At 49.5% G+C, this 25,704-nt stretch overlaps 2 protein-coding genes across 3 annotated transcripts; both read right to left on the bottom strand.

The window, feature by feature from the left end:
* Nucleotides 1-24: 24 nt before the first annotated feature.
* On the bottom strand, nt 25-8,826 carry LOC310832014 (uncharacterized protein). Of its 2 annotated transcripts, none has more exons than XM_083713344.1 (9): nt 7,924-8,826; nt 7,045-7,140; nt 5,466-5,589; nt 4,631-4,818; nt 4,157-4,305; nt 3,614-3,788; nt 2,812-2,926; nt 2,032-2,116; nt 25-929 (listed from the first exon to the last, which is right to left on the bottom strand). In XM_083713344.1, exons 2-9 carry the CDS (start codon nt 7,124-7,126, stop codon nt 396-398), a joined length of 1,452 nt encoding a protein of 483 aa, XP_083569470.1. In that variant the 5' UTR covers nt 7,127-7,140; nt 7,924-8,826; the 3' UTR covers nt 25-395. The 2 variants fall into 2 exon arrangements, with proteins under 2 accessions (XP_083569470.1, XP_083569469.1); XM_083713343.1 differs by having other exon boundaries at nt 3,614-3,791.
* Nucleotides 8,827-11,273: 2,447 nt separating this feature from the next.
* Nucleotides 11,274-25,484, bottom strand: IL21R (interleukin 21 receptor). The gene is made up of 9 exons (XM_083713335.1): nt 24,595-25,484; nt 20,578-20,660; nt 19,298-19,412; nt 15,672-15,853; nt 14,864-15,018; nt 14,427-14,595; nt 13,992-14,091; nt 13,484-13,568; nt 11,274-12,815 (listed from the first exon to the last, which is right to left on the bottom strand). Exons 1-9 carry the CDS (start codon nt 24,786-24,788, stop codon nt 11,961-11,963), a joined length of 1,938 nt encoding a protein of 645 aa, XP_083569461.1. The 5' UTR covers nt 24,789-25,484; the 3' UTR covers nt 11,274-11,960.
* Between the last annotated feature and the right edge of the window lie 220 nt (nt 25,485-25,704).

Genomic DNA, 25,704 nt, shown 5'->3' on the forward strand with positions numbered 1-25,704 from the left:
AGGGAGCAGAGATCTCAAAGGGCCTCTGTTCTGAGTGTAACCTTATTGCAGTTGCAAGCAGAACTCACTGGAAAGAAGCAGGCACCTCAAGTGAGGAAGCCGCCGTGTTGTGGTTTTTGCATCTGCTCTCCAACACTGTACTACCCCATGCCAACCTGGCTGCACATGCTCCAACTATCAGCTCTGAGTCTCCCACTGCAAAGCAGCTCCCAAATGCTCCTCTGCCTCCTTTCTTCCAGGGATGCCCCCTTCCAAGGTCAGACAAGAGAGAGCCCTAGCCATCAAGTCACACTGACAGTCTTTTGTCCAGCCCCACTGGGGAAATATCCATCCATCGAGACCTCAGCCCAGCCATGGTCAGGGCAACAGGGCTCGCTTTGATCTGTGGGTGGGGGTCAGACATGGCTAGTGGGGCCCAGAACAGCCTGGGGGGAGTCCTTTGCAGCCTGGTCCAGGCCTGCTGCTGAGATGCTCTGCAGCAGCTGCTCAGCAGCAGGCCTGGAGCCTGGCTGGCTGTGGCCACCTCCTAAGGCGCAGTAATCATTGCTGCCAAAGAGGAGGAGGAGGGCAGGTGTCTCTGTCTCCAGTGGGCCCTGTTCTTGGAAGGTGAAGCCCCACTTGCATGGCAAAGAATAGCTCTCCTGCTCTATTTCCCCAGAGGGAAGGGGTGCCTCTGCTTCAGGCTGCGGCTGCTTCAGGTCTCCCTCAAGGCCTCTCTGTTTGCTGGCCATATATTGATAGTCTGGCATCTCGGGCGGGGGGCAACTGCTCTCTTTGGACAGGGTCTCAGCCTCTGGCAGGGGCTGGCAGAAGGAAAGCCGGGAAATGCCTGCTGGGGGGGCTTTATCCTCCTCGCCCCCCTTGCTGTGGTCCCAGGGCATCTCCTTGTCCTCGTTGCCACTGCTCTTTTCTGCCAGGCCAGCCCAGCGCTGGAAGAGAACAGAAAATAGCCTCAGGTTCCCCACCTGGAATGGATTTCCATGCTGGAAGCCAGCATGAACACGATCCTGCTGCCCCCTCAGCTACTGCTGGAGTCAGTGTGTACCTCTTCTTGGGCTTCCTGCTACTTGCAGGGTGTGTGTTTATGTCCATCCCTAGACACCTGGAGAACTTGGTTGGTTGAGATTACTTTCTTTTAGTTACACGATTTATGTGCTACTTCAGATTTCCAAAACTACATTTCGGAAACTACAACTAATCCAGAATGCAGCAGCTAGACTGGTGACTGGGGGCAGGCGCTGGGACCATATGCATTGGTCCTGAAATACCTACATTGGCTCCCAGTACGTTTCCAAACAAAATTCAAAGTGTTGGTGCTGACCTTTAAAGCTCTAAGCGGCCTTGGCCCTCTATACCTGAAGGAGTGTCTCCACTCCCATTGTTCAGCCTGGACACTGAAATCTAGCGCTGAGGGCCTTCGGCGGTTCCCTTACTGCGAGAAGTGAGGTTATAGGGAACTAGGAAAGGCTTTCTCAGTAGTGGCACCCACCCTGTGGAACGCCCTCCCATCAGATGTCAAGGAGATATAGTAAGTAACTATAAAACCTTTAGAAAACATCTGAAGGCAGCCCTGCATAGGGAAGTTTTTAATGTTTAATGTTTTATTATGTTTTTATATATGCTGAAAGCTACTTGGACTGGCTGGGGCAACCCAGTCAGATGGGTGGGGTACAAATAAAATAATAATAATAATAATAATAATAATAATAATAATAATAATCCCAAAGAATTTTCCAAGCAGTTTACAACCTGCCTTCAGACAAGGAGGCCAGGTCCTGCCTAGGCCACAAAGCTGCCAGCCTGACACCCACATCTCCCACCACTACCAGAGAGGAACCAGGAATACTCCCAGGCAGCAATACCAAAACCTTGCCCAGGAAGCCATCTCTGCAGCTGAAACCCCCTTCTCTTCTGAAAGGATGGGAGGCCCACTTCTCCATGGCAGCCTGAGAATTACACCCCACCCTCCCTGGCTTGATACTCAGCCATCATCAGGTTCAATGTGGCTCCTCCTGAGATCATGGTTGTTACCTTGAAATCCCCACTGTGTGAGAGATAAAGGGGCTGGAAATAAGCTGCTGGGCTGGGGATGTTTGTGCTGCAATGGCCCTTGGACCTGTGGAAAGAGAGAACCACAGCCCATGGGAAAACACCCCTTCTCTTCCTCCAGCCTTCCACAGTCCATCCTCCCTGGAAGCTGGTGGTGTACAAATAATTGTCTCCTCCTCCTGTAGAAGCATTATGCGCCCCTATTCCACCTCCTTGGTGCATGTCAACCCCAGTGAGGAAAAGAGAAAGCACAGGCAACCTCCTGCCCACCTGCTGGGCCAATTTGGAGCTGGAGAGTAGAGTCTGGTTGTATGCAAATGCCCTAGAAGGGCAGGTGTTCCCGCAACTGAAGGAAGTGGTGCTTCCATGCACACAAAAGGCTGAGCATCAGCCACACCCAATCTGAGAGCCAGTTCCCACTTCAGGGCAGGGCAGAAGGAGATAGATATACTGTAGTCTGTGTGCCTTTTATGTGGCAGATCCCCCTTTCCTGCTGTGGGAACCACAAAATCCTCCCTTTCCTGTGTCTCTATTTTCTGTGCTTGTGCATGCACTAGGCACATTGTTTGGGCGTGAGGAAGTGTAACTCAGCGTAGCAAAGCCCTGGGCCAGAGACCCCAACTCCTCCTCTGACCTCATGTGATGAGCAAAACACAAATATTGGTGCCTGAGCTCTCCTGGCTGCCTGTATGCAACATCTCCAGGCAAAATGAATGAATGAATGAATGAATGAATGAATGAATGAATGAATGAGTGATATACCTCCAGAAGATTGTGAGTACCAGGAGCAGGAACAGCAGGATGCCCAGGCAGAGAAAGAGCAGGTTGAACACATGCTTCAGGAGGTAGGACTCCCGATGCTGCTGCCGCCCGTTGCCTGTGGATGGAATCATCAGCACATCAGTACAGTGGAGGATTGCCCTCAGTTTGCCAAAAAAGGAGTTGGCGACCGAAGGAATGAGCACAGTTGCCTTTTTGTGGGTTTCACTTTGGAATGGCAAACAAGCAGACACACATTTCACCAAGAGCTTATTCAGCCTGTGTGGTGTGTGGGATATATTCAGTGGCGTAGCGTGGGGGGTGCAGGGGGGGCCGGCCGCACCGGGCGCAACATCTGGGGGTTAGGGTTAGGGGCGCAAATCCACGGGTTAGGGGGCGCAAATTACTTGCCGTGCCCTGGGTGCTGACAACCCACGCTATGCCACTGGATATATTCAGTTCCAGTAAAATACTAAAGAAATCTTTGGGGGATGAAACTGGTAGCTGTAGAGAGTCTGTGTCTTGCCTGGGAAGGCAGATTTTTAAAATCTGTTCCTTGAGAAGCTCACCTGACTAGTTCCGAGGAACACCAAAGAAGTTCTTTCCCCTCAAGAGATGTGATCCTGTTGTTTTTTTTAATGTGGGGGGCTTTGTTGGTACTTTGTTTTGTGAGTTTTAACTTGCCTTTGAGCATAAGAAAAACAAAACCTATGACACAAATGAGTGTAAGCAAGAGAAGTGGAAATTGTGTGTGTGTGGACCTGGGTGTGTGGCACATCAAATGCAGCACAGCTTTCTACCAGACCTGGGGGGGCTTTCCACTTGGTGGTGGCGCTCCACGGACTCCATTGGCTTCTGTAGTGCGTATTCACATCTGGAGTTTTGCAGCGAATTCTTGCCACGTACTCTACGCCAGACTCGAACTCGAAGCCCTCAATTTCCACCCATGTTTCTTTGTTGACCCAGACCTTGTTCTGTGCCTGCTGTGAAGGATCAGAGCACAAGCAATGATCCCATTAGACAGAATTCAGTTGGGCAGGCCCTGTAAGTCATAGCAAATGCCAGAAGGAGATGGGGGCTTTCGGGTGGAGACCTTATGCCGCTAACAGCCTGTTCAGACTCAACGTTTGCTTGTGCTCCCATCCAACCCCATTTTCTCAGTTGTAGATATCCCTGCTGCTCAGCCATTTGCCATCCACGTCACTGTGCAAACCTTGACCAGACGTCTCTGTGCTGTGTGTCAGCCAAGACCCCTCCTGTCTCCTATCCTCTAGGGCATCATGGTCCTTGAGAAGGCAAAAGGCGGCAAAACGCCTCCCACTCTCAGCCCATTTCAGTGGCCTCTTACCTCCCAGGGTGCTTCTGTGGTCTTGAATGCCAGTTCCCATTGCCAGTCGTCCAGGAAAATGTCTTCATAGGCCTCTGGCCTCCTCCACTGCATCCAGCACTTGCTGGAACTCATGTTGCTCTGCAGGTCAAACGGTGGCTCACATTTGACTGGAAAGAGATGGAGAGCAGAGAGGAGGTGCTGCTGGGAGCCAAGAAGACCCCCACCCACCCAAAAGCAACACAGTGTGTATGTGTGCGCTCCTGGGACATCCTCCTGGCAGCAGCTGCTGCTCAGGGAGAACTCAGCAGAGCTCACCAGGATGTCCAGGGCTGGAAAAAGCTGAGAAAGAGAGGTGGAGGGGAGGGAACAGGCTGGGGGCAAACAGACTGTCCCCAGCAGCTGGAGGACACAAGGACCCTTGCCTCCAACAATGGCCACTCCACCCATCCTGGAGAAGTTTGAGTCAGTCCTTCCACATGCAAGAAGACTCACTGTGCAGCCTGGGCTCATACATCATAAAGACGATGAGTCCGTTTCCGGAGGAGGAGGAGGCATACAAGGAGATGCTGTACTCATCGTTCTCTGTGAACTCGCCCTCTTCACTATTCGCCGAGCAGCTGAACTGGTCCAGGGCCTCCTCAGAGAGATGGCAGATGAGGTCACTGTAGAGACCGAGGAGGCTGCAAAACAGAGAAGAGGAGGCAGAAGGTCCTTCTTTGGGGTGGCCGCCCAGCATGAAGCATGGCTGGGGGAATGTGGCCGGCCGCCATTAGAGAAGGAGAGAATGCCTCTGAGCATATGGAGAGTAACTCCTATCACAACACTCACATACCTGGACTTCCTGACCAAAGTGTCTGACTGTGTGTCCGAAAGGGATGAAAGGAGGGAGGGACAGGGATTTGTTTCCATGCAACCTGAAAATCTAATGGTGCACCTTGGAGAAATTGCCCGGTGGTGCCACCAGGGAAGTGACTCAGACAAACCTCTGGGGGCTGGGGTGGGCATGGCATTGGGCAGAGCAGGCTTTGACTCTGGTTGTGCCTAGCACCATGGGCATTTTCTCCCAAGAAGATATACCCTGCTGTGGCTGTTGCTTTTTGGCCCTTGTGCTCCAGCCAAAGTCCTGGGAAGACTGCTCTCTGGCTCCTGAAACCCATCAATCACCAACATCCCCTGGACTGTGCAGGCATCTCCTTTTCCGCACAGCTTGCAACCACAGATGAGAGATACACTGCCCGGGAACCCAGAACCACCCTGCAATAAACCTGGCTTCTGCCAGCCCTCAGTCACCCCAGCAGGGACCAGGGCTTGGTGTCCCTGCCCTTACTCAGAGAAATTGAGGTGGAAGGGTCCCTCTCCCAGGATCTCGTCACGGCGGTGCCATGTGCAATTCACCCTGCGGCCCTGCGACCCATAATTGTTCAGGCACCACACACTGTTGTTGGAGAGCCCTGCCAGGAGACAGAGAAAAGGGGGGAAGGGGTTCAGGGCACCGTTAGAAACCAGCCGCACACTCCTCAGTCCAGCACCACTCCCGCCCTCCCTTCTGAAATTTGGCTTGCGTTTATTCCAATTGTGCCATGACGAGGCACTGGGAAGAAGAGAAGAGGTTGCAGATGCTTTGGATACAAGAGCATAAGAACACAAAGAGAGCCCTGCAGTTGAATGGGTTGCTGGGAGTTTTCTGGAGGAGAGACCTGATTTGGGGATTTCAGTGGACAAGCTGCTATGCACTTGTGTTTTCTTCTGCAACCTCCTGCTTCTCACCCATGTCTGAGCATGCCCTGTCCACTGCACTGGATGAAGGAAAAGCCCCTTCTCAGAGAGTGTCATCTAGTACAGGGCTGGTGCTCATCAGCTCTTTCTGATATTTTGAATTACTTTATTAAATCATCTTGATGAATTTGTTTTGTCGTATGCTACTGTGTTTGATATTACAGTGGTACCTCAGGTTAAGTACTTAATTCGTTCCGGAGGTCCGTTCTTAACCTGAAACTGTTCTTAACCTGAAGCACCACTTTAGCTAATGGGGCCTCCCGCTGCTGCCGTGCTGCCAGAGCACGATTTCTGTTCTCATCCTGAAGCAAAGTTCTTAACCTGAGGTACTATTTCTGGGTTAGCGGAGTCTGTAACCTGAAGCATATGTAACCTGAAGCATATGTAACCCAAGGTACCACTGAACAGTCAAACCTTGGTTCCTGAATGCCTCCGTTATCATACGTTTCGGCTCCTGAATGCCGAAAACTTGGAAGTAACTGCTCTAGTTTCGAATGATTTTCGGAAGCCAAACAGCTTCTGGGGAGTTTTGTTCTTTTTTCTCCATTGACTTTGCTGACCACCCTTTGATCCTCAGTTGTCAAACATTTCAGACTGTACAGTGATTGCATTGTTTGTTATTTCTTAAAGCTACTGAGATTATTGTGAGTCGCTTTGAGCTCAACATGTGTGGTTGGAAAGGCGGAATACATATATTACATCAAAAATCTAAACAAATGTAGAAAGGGAACTCTGTAAAGAAAACAGCGAAGACCCTAGGGACCTTCCCCCTTTCTCAAAGGGGCCAAAGCCAGGAAAGAAGCCCAGAGATGGGTCTGGATATGTCTCCCTGCCCCACAATAGGGTGAACAGCAGCATTTTAATCTGGAAAATGGCCTGTTGAGGTGGAGAGTTAAAGACACTACCCCCTCCTTCAACGCTGCTTTTCTGGACAAAATTGAACCCCTGTCCCCCACCCCAACTGCTTGTAAGTTAAACCATAACACATTCAGAAGCATTGAGAGCAGGAGATGTCCTGAGAGACCTTGTGGTGCCTCTTGGGCTCCACTCTGGTCACAGGTCCTCAGATGTACATCCCATTCTCTGTGGGTCCATTTGGTGGCCAGGAACTGCTCCCCCCCCCCACCTACCTGTTTGCTGCATTTCCTCAGCCGCAAAGAGAGGGAAGAGGAGCACCTGCAACAGGCAGGTGGTCCGACAGCCTTCCCCCATGGCCAGAAGGACTCCTAGAAAACAGAAGGACAGAAGGGGCCCTGTCAACCCACTGCTAAGCCAGCTCCTCTCCCTGCAGATGGAAAGTGACCTCCGATGGCGAGGCACTAAGGACTCTCTGTGGCAATGGGGCCAGGAATCTCATCCTGCACATGGCATGCCAAGCCCCAGGGAGGGAGACAGGGTGGATTCAGAAGAGCTGTTTCACCTGCCTCTTTACCACGGAAGACTGTTGTTACTGTGTGTTATGCAGGACAGTGGTGAACGTGGGGGGATTGCAGAACCCCCCCCCCATCTTATAGAACATTCCTCAACAGCTACAGCCATCTCAGTTGTGATGGGGACTTGCTGTATATCTACATCTATCTATATTATATATTTGATATAATATACCATATTTTTCCATGTATAAGACACCCCAAATTTAGAAAATGGGCATATGCACTATCCATGTATAAGATGCCCCCAGATTTTTAACCTTATTTTAAAGTTAAAAAAACCCTAGTCTTACACACAGAAAAGTACAGTAATTATATATATATATATATATATATATATATATATATATATATATATATATGTGTTATAATTGCATCTCTATCTGCCCTGTAACAAAGCCTCAAAAGGACCCAAAGGACTCCCAGTAATTGGGAAGGGGGGGGAATTCTTATACCACCCAGGCTGAAATCTCATGGATGCTTACCTGAAAGGAAGCCCCATTGATCACAACTATTATATAAATTATAAATTATATCTGCCCTCCTCTGTGCCTTGACCAAACCCAATGTGACTCTTACCCGGAGCTCCTTTGGGGTCTTCTCTCTCTGGATGGATTTCGTGGGAGGCAAAAAAGCAGCCCAGAAAGCAATGGCAAGACTCTTGTGGCTGCAGATGGACTCTGTGGCTCTTCTTCTCCTGGAGCTGCTCCAGTGGCAATTTGCTCCGTCTTGGCCCCTGGGCTGATTAGAAAGAACAGTTTGTTTACCAGGCAGGAGGAGGTCTCTTTTCTATTGAGGCAGATGTTGGCGATAAGTTTGGCAGGCTATGGAGATTGTCTCTAAGATTGTCAAACCGATTTTGAGGGGGTTTGAGGCATTAACCCTGTGGGTCCCCAGGAATGAGCCATGTGCCTGAAACCTGCCTGAGCCTTGTTTTTTGCCCTACATTTTTGCTACCTCATGTAAGGAGGTTGTGTCCCAAAACAGGGCTGGCCCAACCATTAAGCAAACTGAGGCAATTGCCTCAGGTGGCAGATGCTGGGGTGAGGCAGCAGCCCCCACATTTTCATCTAAAGCCCTCCTCCCTCCTCCAAGCCATTCCCCTGTTGCTGTGTGACCTATCCAGAAAACTGGATCTGGTCTGCTGTGTTAAGTATGGTGTGGAGGGCTGAATTAAGAGTCAGCTGCCAGTCCAGTCGTCTTCTGTACATGGGATGGGGGGGGGGTTTCCATCTTTCCTTCTTTGCCACAGACAGGCAGTTGAATATATTGGGCCGGTCATGCCCACAGAGGAAGGTTGTCTCCCTGGAGAAAGGAGAGAGCCATCCAGAGCCATCCTTGCAGCCTGGAAAGGGAGAAAGAGCACCAGTGAAGACTCAGCTGTACAGCTGCAAATATGTTTTAAGTGTTAGCTATAGGTCCATGGGGTGACCAGAACCCAACAGGGACTGCTTCCCCTGAAACACCTGCAGCCCAGATGCTCTGGCAGGGATGGTAAAGGTAAAGGTAAAGGTACCCCTGCCTGTATGGGCCAGTCCTGTCCGACTCTAGGCTTGCGTGCTCATCTCGCTTAAGAGGCCGGGAGCCGTCGCCGTCCAAAGACACCTCCGGGTCACGTGGCCAGCGTGACAAAGCTGCAGCTGGCGAGCCAGCATCAGCGCCGCACACAGAAACGCCGTTACCTTCCTGCTATAAAGTGGTACTTGCACTTAAGGGTGCTTTTGAACTGCTAGGTGGGCAGGAGCTGGGACCGAACGACGGGCGCTCACCCCGCAGCGGGGATTTGAACCGCCGACCTTATGATCAGCAAGTCCTAGGCACTGAGGTTTTAGCCACAGTGCCACCCGCAGGGATACCGGTTTGCAAATCCACCCCACTTTCTTCTGGAGCAGAACCCAGCAGTGTCTAGCTCCTCTGCTCCAGACACTTCCTCTGATGGCTCCTCCACAGCAGTTCCAAGCAGGATGCGCCTCTTGCATCCTCCCAAGGCAGGAGAGTTTTTCAGGATGAAGAAAGATGATCTTGGGTGTATGCCAGGGAGGGACGTGTTGCGGCAGGAAAGGGCCCCTGCCTTTTCTCTAGCAACAGGGGTGGGGAGGCTGCGTCAGGTGGCCTCCACAGACAAATGTTAGTCCAGGCCAGTGGGAGATGGCAGGCGACTTGAGGCAAGATACATGGCTGTGGACATCAGTCCCCGGTGAAAGGATCCCGCTCTGTCAGGCCGGGAAAGGCCAGTGCAGCAGAGGCTGAAGCCCAGCTCAGCAGGAGGGGATTTCTTGACTGCTTCTGCCTCCTGGAGGAACTTTAGGTCCAGGCAGCCAAGCTCTTCCGAGGGGAAAGAAAATGGCCAGCAGAGGGAGAGCGGAAATTATGTTGTGGCTGGGGGGCCAAGAGATGCCTGGAAGCAGCTGGGCTCACTGGGCCACTCCAGGGCACACAGGAAAAGCTTGATCCAGTGGTCCCTTCACTTTGGAACTGCCTTCAGACTATATTGTGTTGAAGGTTTCCCTTGGCAACAGGCATCTGAAGAGGCTCCAGGGGAGAGGCTGCTGGGACCATCTAGGGGCCTCAGGTTTTTCCACCTGCCTTGCCCCACCCCTTTGCCTGGGATCCTTTTAAAGTGAAGATGCTGCTTGGGTATTTTTGTGTTAACTTTTTTTGTAGGAACACTAATGTGTTTGGTTCGTATTACTGTTAGAATGTTTTGAATGTGTATAATTTTGTATTGTTGATGTATGCATTATTGCATTTGTGTGTACAGTCATGCCTCGGGTTGCGAACGTGATCTGTGCGAGAGGCACGTTCGCAACCCACAGCACTGTGTCTGTGCACATGCATGACACAATTTGGTGCTCCTGCGCATGCGTGAGCGCCAAAACCCGCAAGTAACCCATTCCGGTACTTCCGAGTTTGGTGCAGTCCGTAACCTGAAAATGTGCAACCCACAGTGTTCGCAACCCGAGGTGTGACTATCTGCTAATTCTTGGGAGCCTTTCTGGCTAAAAGGTGGCATATAAATAAACAATAACATAAAGTAACAAGAGGGATTTCTTATTCCAGCCTGCATCTGTCCTGGGTTTGAAATAGTTTTTTAATATGCCATGATTGTTAAAGCGCTTTGGCACTTTTCCCAGAAAGAGTTTCTTGAATGAAACAAAGAAATGAAGTTTATCACCAAGTTAAATGTTGAGTATAATTGTTTAATTGCAGAATGAAATGGAGAATGTCTGCATGTATATTGCTAAGGGTATAACATTGGGGGGATGCTAAAGCTCTCTAAGCTTCTAGCTGGGTTAACGATTAACTGTTGATGCTCTCTGCCCTTTTCACTTGAGTGTTTAACCTTAGACCACATGTTTACAGTATTCAATTGCAAATCTCCATTTTGAAGGGAGCTGCCTTTGATTTTTTATTTCCCAGGAATAGTGGGAGAAAGATGTGCAAATAAGTCTTTCCATGAGATACAGCTCCAGGCTGATGGGGACCGTAGGCAGAGACCTTTGATTCTAGGTCTCTTTAGAGTCATATTTCTAAGATATCGAGCCTATGCTTGGACAAGTCTTATAGAATTATTTGGAGTTATCATTATTTGTTTTTGTACTGTACCAATTTTGAAGAAGTTCTGGTTAGTAAAGCTCGCTTATCATATTTATCATATTTATGGGTCTGGACAATTTTTATTCTGAAAGGAGTCAGCTTTTATGCATCCAATTGCTTCAAGCTACGCAATATTAATATGTGCAGTAGTAACCCCTCCACCCTATCCCAGACCCACCAGCTGCTTTTCAGTTTCCAATTCAGGCTTGGACTTCCCTTTGTGGGGGAAACTCTGTCCTCCCTGTCTCCCTTTTCTCCCCCTTTGCCTTGGCCTTTACTCCCCCAAGCAATGGCCATGCACACGCCCCACTAGTCACACAAATCACCACAACTGTGATAGACCTTCTTTATTAAGTGGGTTAACGATCTTTATTAAGTGGGTTAACAAATGCCAACATAATTGGTCCCTGCCCAGGGCTCACAGCCTGAAGTGTGGTGGCCCCAAAAAAGAGGAGGAAAGGATAAGAAAAGAGGGAGGGGGAAGGTTGGGGGTCCTCTGGGGCTCTTCATGGAGCCTAGCTACTGCTGCTGCTCCAGAGAGTCCAGCTTTGGTGGGGGGGCCTCCTCCTGATTGATGCTGGCCTTGAAGACTACAATTTTCTCCCCACCAAAGGGGTAGAGCAAATGTGATGGGCATGTCTCCCTCTCTCTGCCCAGCTCACCCCACCCATGTACACCCCCTGTGGTTTGGAACTTGAAGTCTGTTTTGTAAACTACACAAACTACACTCCCAACTTCATCCAAAGATTTCACAGCCTTTGTAAAAATATTAACCTTTTTAAGCAAAAAGAGGAATTTGCCATGGAGGGGGAAAAACAGCTTCCAGTCCTGGGATGGGTGGGTCTCCAGGTGCAAAGGAGGAGGTGTCTGGTAGTGGCAGGAAAGGCTTCCCTGCTTACATCTCTCTTACACAGGAGAAAGCGGAGCGTCCAAGCAAGGCCCCTAGATCTTTGCAAGGAGTGAAGGAGCTTCACGGTGGCCTCGACAGGTGCTCAGCTAATGCTTCCCCTTCTGTGCTTTTAACTGGGCTGCGCTCTGTTGTGACAGGAGGAGACCCACTGCTTGACATAGCTGGGCAGGAGCTCTTCCCCTGTCTCTCCGCTTTCCACACTGAGGGGTTCAGACCCACAGCCTGTCGGCCTCCTCAGAAACTCAGAGTCCACAGGGCTCCCACAGTCACACTCTGCAAAGCCACTGTCAATGGTATCCAGATCCAGGCCATTGGCAAGGAGGTCCCCATCTGCATCCAAGTCAGGAGAGAGCAGGTCTCGGTAGGAAGCTATGTCCTCCTCCTCTGGAGACAAGAGGCCTTCCAGGGTCCAGGGCTCAGGAGGCGAACCAAAAAAGTCCACCTCCTTCCCAGACTTTTTTCTGCCCAGGGAGCCACCAGCTTGCGAGAAAGGAGTAAGAGTCTCGAAGAGAGGGTCTCCTGACCAGGACTCCAAGGCAGACAAGAAAGCCTTCCTCTGAGCTGTTGCTGGTGAGACCATGTCCACCAGGAGCAGATTCTCGGAGATCTGGCCCTCATTGAAGAGGATGCCCTGGTAGGCATCTCTTTCGTCCTGGCCCTCCTCCAGAGCACAGCATGCTGTGGCCCCCTTGCATTGCGGGCAGCAGGCGGTAAACTCTCCAGCCACAGTGACGGTGTCAATGGAGAGGTGGCCGTAGGCCTGATCATGGGTGGCATCCTGGCTCCCAGGCAGGTGGGAAGCAAATGTAGCAGGGGAGGGTGCATGGCCTCCACTCTGCTGCTCCTTGGCAGGGCTGGGGGAAAGGGGCTTTTGGCCCATCCCAAACACATCCAGCAGGGCTGTGCTCCATTCAAAGTTGTCCAGCATGGCTCCAGGGCAGGAGATGCTGCCGCCCACCCACTTCTGCACAGGAGAGAGAGAGAGAGAGGTGTCAGCAGGCCGTGGCCAGAGAAACAGCAGGTGTGGGCCTTTTTTTAACCACCTGGGGAATGGAAGGAATTGCATACCTTCAGAAGGACGTATCCCAGGAGAGGAGCTCATTCCTCCAACCCAGACTGTGCAACAAATGCCCACATATCAGCTACCCCATCATCTCCTGGCATCCTTCTGTGCAAAGAGGAAACTCCTCCCCCACCTGCAATGCACCTGGTGGCTGCAAGGGCTATGTGCTTTCCACAGGACTCTGCCCAGAGCTCACTTTTTCAGAGAGGATCCTGTCCCATAGGGATGGGAACTGGGGTGAGAGAAAAGCAGGCAGAGCCCCTGCTGTGGGGTGGGGGACATGGAGGAAGCCTAGGGTGGGGGAGAAGGCCTTGTGTCACGCGGAGACCCCCACTCCTTCACCAAGTCCCCAACTTCTCTGCAGAATATTAGGCAGCCTGATGTCCTCCCTACCACCGACCATGCCTTAAGGCTCCTGGCACTTGAGGCAGGACCTCACCCCCAAACACACATACAGGAACTTTATGCTTTGGGTGATGCCTGGAGGATCCGTAGGTGCCTGTGGGTCAATTCAAACAACCACTCCAACACCCTCCCCTTCCTGTATGGTGGGTAGGAGTCGCTTGTACCTTGAAATCTCCATTGTGGATCAGGTAGAGGGCCTGGAAAAAGGGGGCCGGGCTGGGGATGAAGATGTCCAGCTTCTTCCACAACCTGTCAGAGGGAAAGGAGAGCTGGAGGCCTTTTGTGGGGAATGCCCAAACTTCATTCCACTGACTACCCACGGAAGGGACTAGGAGCATGGCCAGGCCTTGAGGCATTGGCGTCTCAGGCTTGCTGCCCGGCAACTGCCTTGTCCAAGGAACCTCATGGCTTCCCTTTCCAGGGAACTCAGCCAGCCACTGCCACAAGCAAGCAAGCCCATGGGCTGGTGCTCTGCAGACTGAGGGAAAGAGGGAGTGGGCTTGGTGGACTTACCTGAGCACAGCTTCTTGAGAGTTGATGCCTCCCCCACCCACCATTTCCTTTCTCTGTGCAGGGTAGGTCATCCAGCTGGGAAGTGGGCAGCCTGTGGCAAACCAGAAGCTCTCAGCAGCCCCACCACCCCAGCATCCAGCATCCAACTCCCACACTCACCTTTGGTGCTGCCAGCCCAGGAAGACCACGAGAGCAACCAATGGGCTGAGCACCAGCAGGAACCACAAGGACCACTTGTCTCCTGGCCTGTCCTCCATGGCTGAGGAAGGAAACCAGTAATATCAGTTACTTTCCTTGGTAGTTCCACTGGGGGTTGCCAGGGTGGGCTGGGCTCTGGGGCTCTGTCAAGATGAGTTTCCCTGGGATCACGGCCACAGCTCCCTCCTAGGGCAGCAGAGTAGCAGGAGGGGGTCTACTTGACAGGAAAGAAGAGATGCTGCTCCTCTGATCTGCCATGGATTCATGGTCTCAAAGGTGCAGAAGGCCCCCCTGGACTGGGAGAGGGGCTTATGAACGGCCTTTGATAGGAAGGTTCAGCCCTCCTTGTATGGGCAGAGGCCAAGACCCCCTCGTGAGGAGGGAGGGAGGACTCACCCCTCGGCAGCGTCCTCAAGGTCGTCTTGGGGCTCCAGTCGCTCCAAGTGCCCTGGTATGAGGAGTCTTCCCTTGGCTTCGCCCGAACCTGGAGTTCGTAGTCTGTGTCCCCTTTGAACTCCTGGGGGAGCCACAGGGTCTCGGTGTACTGCAGAAGATGGTTGTGCCTCTGCATGAAAGGGAAGAAGCCAAAGGGCTGGGAGGAATTCTGGGAAACGCTCCTTAGCTCTGCCACCTTCACAGCAATTCAGAGGAGTTACTCAAATGATCCTGAAAGAGCCCCATGACTTCCCGGTGCCCCTGAAGCCCAAGTCCAGAGAAGCACTAAGAAACTTTGGGGCTAAGCTCCAGGGTGGCCAGCCAGCCACTGAGGGCCTGACTGGGCAAATGGTGCCCGACACCATCCAGCTCAGGCTGGCCCTTGCCTCCTGGCTTACCTGCCATGGATGTCCCCTCTGCCGGTAGCGCAACTCATACTGCAGCTCCGTGTCCAGGTAGAAGTACTCATCTTGCTGGTACATGGTGCTCCAGGAGAGGTTGTAGCCCTCAGGGGAGACAATAGCCCTCAGGCTGAACGGTGGGGACGGCTTAACTGGGGAAAGAGTCAAGGTGAGCTCCTGGGGGCATCTGGCTGACAGGACTTGGCCCCCACCCACTGGGTGAAGCAGCAGTGACACCCCCCAAATCCCCAGAGGGTAGTTGTGGGGGAAAACCCCTGCAGGGCATGACAGGGGGATGTCCCTCCAGCCTCCAAGTGGAGCAAGGTGAAAACATCTGGGGCTGCTGGGGTTGAATGAAAGGCAGTGGGTTATTCATTCACATTTATATTCATTCATTGAATACACTGCCCTTCATCCGAATATTCCAGGGCAGTTTACAACAGAAAAACACAAAATACATAATGGTGGGGGTGGGGTGGATGGAGAATAACCCCGTCAAAACATTTAAAAGGCCCCAGGTTGTTTAATCGGCCCACGGTTAGCTGGCTGTAGGAGCTTGAAAACTCCTTGCCTCCAGCCTTGTAAATAAACCCAAATCTCAAAAAATGCCACCACCACACCCGTAAGTGAGGAAGGCTCTCTGAGCTAGGCAGCAACAAGCCCCTTTCTCCCTGCGCATGCCAGCAGCCCCTGCGTGTGTCCTCCTCCTCCCAGTCCCACAGAGTCCTGGCCCACCCCTTGGGGCTTGGGTGGGTGCCGGGGGGGGGGAGGGGGCTACCCACTTACCTCCCCCCCCCATACTTACAGTGTTCTTGGAAGACAAACTCGTTCTTACACACTTGCCGTTGCTCATCCCCCAGCTTCACGACCACCTCAAAGTTGTTGTTCCCAAAGCAGATATTCTGCTCTGCAAAGCAGGTATATCGGGCGGCGGAGGCGGCGGTACCATTGGAGGTGAAGGAGCAGTTGCCGCCTTCTCCGCAGTCCCTGCGAACACCAAAGATGCCCCCGCTCAGTGTGGGACGGCCATGGCTGCTCCCTCCGTGAGCCAGGGAAGTCCCACAGCTGCAGCCATGATCTCAAGAGGACCCCAATTGGGGCAGCCGTGGCGCGAGACCCGTGCACAGGCGCCTGGAGCGGCTTCGTGCAGTCTGGCGGCTCCCGAGCAGGAGGCGGCGGCGGCGGCAGCTGCACCTGAGGCGCGGCCTAGCTTGTGAGGCGCTGCTGAGTTGCCCTGCCTGGGCTCCGGCCGCAACATGAGTATTGGCGCCTCGGATCGGAACGAGGAGTTCTACCAGCAGCTGCGGCTGCAGGAGCTGTACGGCAAGGAGGGCGAGGAAGGTGGCGAGGACCCTTTCACGTACACGGACCTGGCGGGCGGGACGCAGTACGAGTGGGATCCCGACAAGAAGGCCTGGTTCCTGAAGGTTACTGAAGATTTCCTGGCTACATATCATGCTAACTACGGCTTTCCCACTGAAAGTTCAGATAGTTCATCTGCTTCTCTTAGAAAGACTGAATCTAAAACGCCTACAGATTCAAAGGCTACCCAGGTCTAGCAGGCAACAGGTCCAAAAGCATCTCAGGCAACGGATCTTAAACCAAAAGGAGAGAGAATAAAACGTGAAGCAGGATGGTTTCATGTTGAAGAACAGAGAAACACAAATGTGTATGTGACAGGTTTACCGCCAGACATTACAAAAGATGAGTTCGTGCAGGTTATATCAAAATGTGGTATTGTTATGTGTGATCCACAAACAGAGGAGCCTAAAATTAAACTTTAAAAAGACAAAGAAGGAAATCTGAAAGGAGATGGGCTCTGCTGCTACTTAAAGAGATAATCTGTTGAACTAGCCTTCAAACTATTGGATGAAAATGAAATTAGAGGCTACAAATTGCATGTGGAAGTTGCACAGTTTCAACCGAAGGGGGAGTACGATGCCAGCAAGAAGAAAAAGAAATGCAAAGACTACAAGAAGAAGCTGTCTCAACAACAAAAACTTCTGGATTGGAGACCGGAGAAGAAAGATGGCAGTGTTCGAATGTGGCACGAGCGTGTTATTATTATCAGGAACATGTTCCACCCAAGCGATTTTGAGGAAGATCCTTTAGTGCTAAATGAGATAAGAGAAGATCTTCAGACAGAATGTGAAAAGAAAGTAATTTTATTTGATAGGCACCCAGATGGTGTTGCTTCTGTGTCATTTAAAGAAGCAGAAGAAGGAGATGCCTGCAAACAGGCTCTCAACGGGCGATGGTTTGGTGGACGTCAGCTCTCTGTGGAGACATGGGATGGTGTAACATATTATTAGGTCGAGGAGACTTCAAGAGAAAGGGAAGAGAGACCGAAGGGTTGGCAAAAGTTTTTAGGTGATCCAAATATAGAAATGCCAAAAACAGCATCTGATGCAGATTCTTCGGAAACATGTGTCCAGCTCCCAGAAGGCATCCAGCCATCTAAAGATAACAGTGCATCTGAGGGTGGCCCAAAGGGTGAAGCAGCTGAGAGAGGAGATAATGGCGAGGGTACCAATGAAGATGTCACAGCATCCACAGCGGAGACAGAATGTCTTTAACTCATTTGTAAAAGCATGTATGTAGGGTAACCTTTAGACCTCTATTATCCTGTGCTTCGAAGCAACTGCAGGCAACATTCAAATGAATATAAATGCATTACCCTATTAAGATATCATCAGCGTGTTTTGAGGTGTTTCATTAAAAGCAACATTTAATGATCATCTTTAAAAACATATGTTCATATCTGCTGCGGTCCAAGCTATATGTATGTGTCCATAAGTTGCCAAGAGCCTGCTGAACTGACCAGCTGTCTTACATTATATCTTTGCTTGTCAGTGAAGTCCATTAGTGTGAGCAGGTACAAACTTGCAGTTCCTATTAACTACACAATGACCTTTAGAATTACAGAGGTATGAATGCTTTCAATTTTTTTGCTCCCAATTTCCTTAATGCCCCAATCTTTGGGTGTTCCAGTACTTATTTGGATGAGCTGGCTTTCCTGCACACTTTTAAAATAACAGATCACTGAGAATACATTACAGTATTGGCACCCTGTACATGTAGCTGGGGAGTGGAAAAACAATGATCACCCGCAATTAATAAAGATAAATGTTCTGAAAGTACTCTCCTAGGATGCAAAGTTTTCAATGACTGAAGTTCCCCATTCATTTTAATTCACTTTAAATCCTGATGAGATTAGATGACAAATAGGAAAAATGTGTAAATAAGACTGATCTCTTTTTTAAATTTTTTGATGATGAATTCATATTGGAAACAAAGCGAGAGCTTGTGTGGTGGAAGTGCTATTCTTTTTTCTTATTACTGTGTTCAAATGTAGTTTGGTTTCAGGCGTTTGTCAAGGGGCCTGTTCTTTTTGTATGCTTGGTTTTACTACAGGAGATTACAAACAAAATTGTTTTGAGATTCCCTCTCAAAATTGTTGCTCAAATTTTTAAAGACAGATCTTTGTTTACAGATACAAACCATTCAGAACTAGCAAACAAGATCTATCAAATCAACTGCACTGAAAACCATCAAACTTACTATTTTTAAGCTCAATTCAGACATAATGAGAAACCATGAACTTCCATGATAAGAATGAGCAACAGTGGGCGTCTTCCTCCTAATGTTTAGCATACCCTCTTTGTATTTGGGAATATGGGATTATGTTTTTTAAAATTAAAGAGATTAAATTTGCATTTTAAAACAAGAGGACGCTGCCCTGCATGGCCCATGTAGACCCTACCAGCTTCATCGCTTTCCCCATTCTACCAAGCAGCCATTTGCTGGAATGAACCTGCTGGCTGGGGTGGGCTGCCTTAGCCTTCACCCCCCCCCCAATCCAAACTGTCTTGCTGTAGTCCAGGATTTCCCAAAGTTGTGTCTCCAGCTGGTTTTGGATTACAACTCCCATCATCCCTAGCTAGCAGGACCAGTGGATTATGGGAATTGTAGTCCAAAACAGCTGGAGACCCAACTCTGGGAAACCCTGCTAGTCATTCCAGATTCAGAAGGACTTAAAGGAAAGGAAAGCTGAAGGCATGAAGGGAGCTGGCAGTGGCCAAGGAGGGCTCAGCGGCTAAAGTGGCTTCCATCCTGGCAGCTGTGAGGAGACACACCCACCACAAATGTGCAGCAGGGTTGTCTGATGGCACAAGCCTGACCAGCATTAGCTAGAGAGCAGACTCAGCTACAGCCGAAACAGCTGGTTAAGTATGTCCACAAAGGTGTGCCAAGGAGCCCCAAGGGTTAGCAGAGAAGGGGGCCATTCTCCTCCACCCCCAAGCAAAGCCAGGGTTTGGGAGCCACAGAGAACAATATTCTGTCCCCGAACCCTGTGAAAGTCATGGGGGCAGCCCTAAAGTCCCAGGGGGCTGGGGTCAATGGCATGTCTTCCTCCACATCCATACATACCATGTTGCTGTGAGATGGTACTGAGCTCTGCTGGAAGCATGGGGGTCATTTCCCCACAAGCATGTCAAGGTCTGGATGTAGTCGGCAAAACAGGTGAGATTCCCACAAGCTGAAGCTAGAGATGAGACAGGTGAGACAGATGTGGCTGCTCAGAGGGTAGGATGCATGATGCAGATACCCATCTGTCCCCTATCCCACAATACATCTGAAAGATATTTAATTCTGGTAGAGGACGTGAGTAGGCCTGCCTCCCGAAAAAACAAAACCCATCCAACCTACTAAATCTAGGTGCCTCGGTCAGAACCATCTCCACCTGCAGCTATGCTCTGAAGCTCAGGCCTAAAAGCCTCCAATTCCAACTTCCTGGCCTTCCCTGTGATTGAACTTTGGACTTCTAGTGCTGACCACTTGTGGATTTTGGGTGGCCATTGTGGTCAGTGCAGGTGTTCTGCTTATGGGTCACCTACAGTAGGACATCCCTAGCAAGGGGATGAAGATCCCCACCGCCTTGCCAAGGAATCGAAGGCTATTTCCACAGCAAGCATTTAGTCGCCCTGCTTTGAGCACTCAGTCTTGATGGGGCATCCACACACCATCAGCATCTCCTTGTGGCTCAAAAATCCCTGCCCCAAACAATCAGGCTGTGAGGAGGTGCATACCCTCCAAAATTCCTCAGATGAAAAGGTGGGAATGTTTAATAATACATCCCACAGAAAATAGGGACATTCTTGCAATTGGAGACTACGGAATAGGCGTCTTGACACTATAGGAGACGGGTGGAGAGTCTCTGGCTTGTGGGCCCACCTTGGCTACCAGGGGCTGCACTTTGGCCTGCGAGATCACATGCCCATCACTGGTAGTGTCAGCCAATGAGCAGGACAGGATTGAATCCCACAGCGGCTGCACAATCCTGTTCCAATCCCTGCTCATCAGCTGAAATCTTTCCACCCCTAACAGTGAGGGATGTGCCACAGCTGCACAGACACTCCATTTGGCTTTCACTAAGACACCCCTTGACATGGGGACAATGACCCCCACCCCACTGAAAGCACTTTCACATAAGGGCTTGGTGACACTGCTTGCACAAACTCATTGCACTGTTGCTTCTGGCAAACAGGTCTTTCTGCATTGTTTCAAAATGTCTCGATGAGTATTGTTTTTGCAAATTGAATGAATAAGCTGCACTGCATGCGTGTGTGAACTTCCCCCTCCACCTCCTCCCACATGGAAAGCAAAACCACTTTCAATCGCCTGAATGCATTCTTGGAGGCTGGGCTTACCTTGCTGAAGGAAGAGCAGCAGCAGCAGCCATCCCCACACCTGGCCTGCCATCCTTCCTCTTGCCACAGTCCCTTGGGGCTCTCTGCAAGACAATTCAGAGCAACTTTGTCAGGAATGAGAGAGAAGAGTGTGAGATTCCAGGAAGGGATCCCAGAAACTTTCAGGCACTGAGTGAGAGGAGCATCTGGAGTCCAAATCCTCGAAGACCAGCCAGATTGCAAACTCACATTTTTTGAGCTGTCAGGGTGCCCTCACAGCAGGATACACACAGACATGCAATTCACTGTATTCTTATTTTATTTTAATTTATGCATTTTCAACTTTTCTATTTACACATCATACATTTTCCATCATACAAAATGTCGCTATAGACTTCCCAACCCAACATACTGTGGCATTCCAGGTGTACCTTACATTGCTGTATATCTGATAATTCTCTTACCCTGTTTTTCTCCTTTCAATTCCTCCATTGTTAACTGTTGCTCATTAAATTACCCCTACTTGTAGGTTAGTTTTAGTATCATATATTTTAAAATATTCTCTGAGGCTTTGCCACTCGCCCCTTATCTGTTTCTCGCCTTGTAAATTCACTGTAAATAAGTGTCAAGTGATGAATATTGGGGCAAACAAACAAATAAAAACATAGTTTCCCATATGGTCTAAATTTCTCATGTGGTCTCAACTGGCGGTGACAGACCAGAAATGAAATCTTGAGGTCATAATAGATAGCTCAGAGAAGACATTGACCCAGTATTCAGCAGCTGTGAAAAATGCATTATTCCATAGTAGGGATCATTAGTGGGGGGAAATGGAAGATAAATCTGCCAGCATCATAATGCCATTATACAAATGAGACCACATTTGGAATATTGTGTACAGTTCTGATAACCTCACCTCTAAAAGGATAAGCTAGAGTTGGGAAAGGTTCAGAAAGGGGCAACCAAAATTATTAAAAAAGACTTCAGCATTTGAGACTTTTAGAGAAAAGGTGAGTAAGAGACAACATAACAGAAATTTATAGAATTATGCATGACACAGAGAAAGTGGGTGAGAACTCATGAACATTCAATGAAGCTGAATGCTGAAAAAATCAAGATAGATAAAAGCAGTGCTTTTTCTTTCTTTGCAGGGAGTACTCGAGGGTAAGCAGTACTGGCACCTCTTTTTTGTTGTTGTAAAAAAAGTGGGCCACTTACTGTAATAACTTCACGGCGAGTAGCGGCACCTATTTTTCTAAGGGGAAAAGCACTGGATAAAAGAAAGTCCTTCATGCAGTGCATAGTTGAACTAAGGAATCCACATCACAGGCCTTTAAAATGTGATTAGACCAATTCACGGAGGATAGAGCTATCAATGGATTCTACTTGTCTATATATCATCACCACCATATTTTATTGGTCAACCAAATGCAGGTTATAGTCCTCCAGGATCAAGAGCCTCTGACTGCCAGTTGCTCTCCAGGTTAGTGCCATCATCATGTCCACCTGCCTGTGGGCTTCCTATAGGCATCTGGCTGCCCAGGAGGGCAAGGAGACTCATTGGTCCCCCTTTGGCCTGATCCAGCAGGACTGGACTAATGTATAGAGATCCTCCGGGAGCTCTGCCCAATCCCATTTTGCTTTATCCATCCTGAAAATTTTGGTGTCATTACTAAACCTGGACAATGCACTGCACCAGGTCATTGACAAAATTAGTTGAAAAGCACAGACCTTCTCGATACAGATCCACAGGGAGCCCCATGCCATACACCTCTCCATTGTGAAAGCTGTCCATTTATTCCTGTTCTCGGCTTCCTGTCCCACTTTCTGAAGGAAGCACTCTTGCCTCCAAAAGCTTCTGTGTCTCTGTTCATTAACCACACCAACATCCTCTTGAACTGGTTGACTCCTTCCCTGATCTGTGGTACACCTTCTAGCTGAGCTTCTGTTACTGCAGTTTTGGAAAACCACTCATGATGTTTTAGTTCTCAGACTGGTTCGGTACATGCCAGATGAAAATACTGTCAGGTGGATTCACAACTGTTGGAAAACCATCCATGGCTCCTCATCAAAATGGGGAGGGGGAGTGTGTCTCCATCCTTGGCTAGGTACTTTTCAACATTTTTATCACAGTAACTCAGTTGAGAGATGGAGGGGGTTCTTTTCAAATTAGCAAAGCTCAGGGTAACAGGAAAAACAAATGACCTTGACAGAAAGGACAACTGGGACTCAGCCATCAAGTCCACTGAAGGGTAATATTGGGCCAGTCACTGCCTCAGCCTAACCTACCTCTTAGGGTTGTCAATAGGATTAAATGGGGGGGGGGGGAAGGGTGTATGCTACTTTGAGCTCCTTGGAGGAAAAGGAGGGATATAAAGGTGGGATAAAAGGTGGTAATAATAAATAAAATGCAAACGCAAACGTGCATATGAAGTGGTTCTCACAATGGTGGTCAATCGCAAGTCTCACTGAGTTACATCTGACATAGCCTTTTTGGTTTTATTTCTAATTCGCAAAGATGAAAACAATCAGGCTGCAATTATTTGCTGATTTCTGAAAAATTATAACCCTGTTTCAGACAATAAACAAACCAGAATCTGGGTAACAGGCATTGTCAAATCATAAATTGAGTCAACCCACCAAAATTAGCTATTTATTCCTTAAGAGAACCTCTCAGGGGGAAAACAGAGCACATTGACAAGGTTTTGAGAGGTACATCTATTTGTATACAGAAGAGTAATTCACTCAAGGCACAAATGATTAGTTTGTTCTGGAAAATAATGGTTTAGAGCCCCATAAAACAAAACAAGGATCCACTCAAGGAGAAGTCCATCATCTCCAGAGCAATGGAGAGGGATGTTGGTGCATCAGATTTGGCTGAGGAGAACCACAGAGCCAATTTCTTTGAATCTCTTGACTGACACCACATTAATATTACAAAGAGAAATTTAAATATTTAAAATGTAACTTGCCCAAAAATGGAACTGGTGGTTTAACAGGCCCCCCTCACACTGTGAGATAAATTTATTAGTTTTCATTCCAGATACCTCTCAGTGAGGCTTACTAGAAGTGTAACCCTAGGCAGATTTAGGGGGAGAATTGCAACCTCTGGTGGATTGTGAACCCGTCAAGTGGTATTTAGAAATGACTCAGTCAGGATTTCAAAGAAAAGTCCAACTAGTGCTAAATTCAGTTGCGATGGCTGGGCTGATTTATTAACAAACCTGGGAATTTTTTATACTGTCAAAAAAAAAAAAAAGAAAAATGCTTGAGAGAAGACTATATGAAAAAGAGAGTGAGGTGCCTTTTTTGTATGGATGTTTGTGTTACCATCCAGAATGGAGAAGAGAGCAACAAAGTGTGTCCTGCCTATGGACTTCCCAGAGCCATCTGGCTGGTCACCATTAAAACCTTCCCGCGTTTTCTTTCCAGGAAAATGGTTGGAAGAACTAAGCTACCCGCCCCAAATTGATGTCCTGATCCAAATCTCCCTTCATCCACTGCTACTACATTCTTTTTCACCTGTGTAAGAGCCCATTCACACAACTCCCATGTCATGACATTTTTAGCTGATGGGCTAGACCAGCAGGAATGTGGAGCTTTACCTTTTCGATACATACGGAGAAAATGAAGCTGCCAGCCAGGCCTGAGAATTGCTTTTCCACCAGCAATTCCCAGCACCTTCTCGGTGGGCCCCCTTTGGTCTGATCCAGCAGAATCTCCTTATGTTCTCATATCAGGTTGGTGGCATCTCCTCCTTCCACTGTGTGGACGCACCCATTCCAGAATGGGGCGGGGGACAGAACATGGCCAAAGGAGGCTACAGGAGGTGGATTTGCCTGCTGCCCATGGCTCCATGCTTCCAAGCATGGGGTCAGGCCCTGGCAGCAGCAGGGACTCCCATCATGGTGACCAAACACTCAGACACACGCTTGGTGTCTCTTTCCAACACTCCTCATTGTGCCCAACGTTATTGTCCCGCCCCCCCCCCCGACTCCCTGCCTGGAAGCTACCGACCCTGGGCAGCCCCTCACTTACCCAGCTTCACTGCTCTGGTCCTCTTCCTCAGTTGGCCATTGTCGCCTGGTGGGTCCTCGCTCAGCCTCCTGCGATGGTTGCCTTCTAGAGGTGCAAATGCCTTGATGAGTCATAACTAGATTTGGTTCTGGAACAGGCGTGACGTCAGCTTGCCCTGATATTACTGTACAGGCAGGAGGATGTGGTGAGGACATGAGGTGAGAGAAGGAGGAGGTGGTAGTGTCCTCAGCCAGCTCCCCTACCCTTCACTCCTCCCCACAACTGAAAGCAGCATCTTGTAGGCAGACAGCGTTTGCTTTGCAACCTGCAGGTAAAGCAGTAGCCAGCGATGCAGCAGAGGCGGTTAGAGCACTGAAGCCTAGAGCAAAAGCCGCTGGCTGCTTTTAAAAAGCAGAGGAAACAGGGCTCAACCAGGTGGCAATTTGCAGCCTGCAGCAACCCATGGCCCTCCGTGGCCAAGAGAGAGTTTGCCATGCACCTCCTCCCCATAAGCCCCACTCAGGTGTGCACCACCAAGTGCATTGGGGGAAAGTGGGAGCACGCTTGAGGGTCCCTACTCTCTAGGGGCCATCTGTCACCTGGCCCTGTCATGTCTTTTGTCTCCTGGCCTTGTGGGCTCCCTGTGAGATCTAGAACCTTGAACATTCAAGGAATCCACATGAGCCCTCTAGGCTCTTCTCCAGCACAAGGAGGACCACAGAGATGGGATGGAGGGGATGGGAGACATGGGGGTGGTGTGGTTCTTTCCCTAACAGCTATGGGAGGGCCTGGCAGCTGCAGCAGACTCTCAAGAATCTGCCTTGGAGGGCAACAGTCCTTCTATGCTCAGGAACTCCCTGCTAACTGAGATCAAGCTCTTCTGTTTTTGGTGCCTGCTAGAAATTGTTGTGTTTAGGCAAGCCGAGCATGTCATTTGATTATGTATATTTGCTCTTAAACTCTATTGACTTTATATGTATTAAAAAAAATTAAAGATTTTCTTGGATTACACGCCTTGTCTCTTTTTTTCAGGTTGTGCAGTATTTATTACAAATCAGTTACGTTTGTTGTGAGACATTAGTGTTGAGTACAGTGTAAGGTTGGAGGAGAGGAGGGGTGGTGTGGTGAGGC

The sequence above is a fragment of the Podarcis gaigeae genome, assembly GCF_964106915.1.
Source record: "Podarcis gaigeae genome assembly, chromosome: 14".
Lineage (NCBI taxonomy): Eukaryota > Metazoa > Chordata > Lepidosauria > Squamata > Lacertidae > Podarcis > Podarcis gaigeae.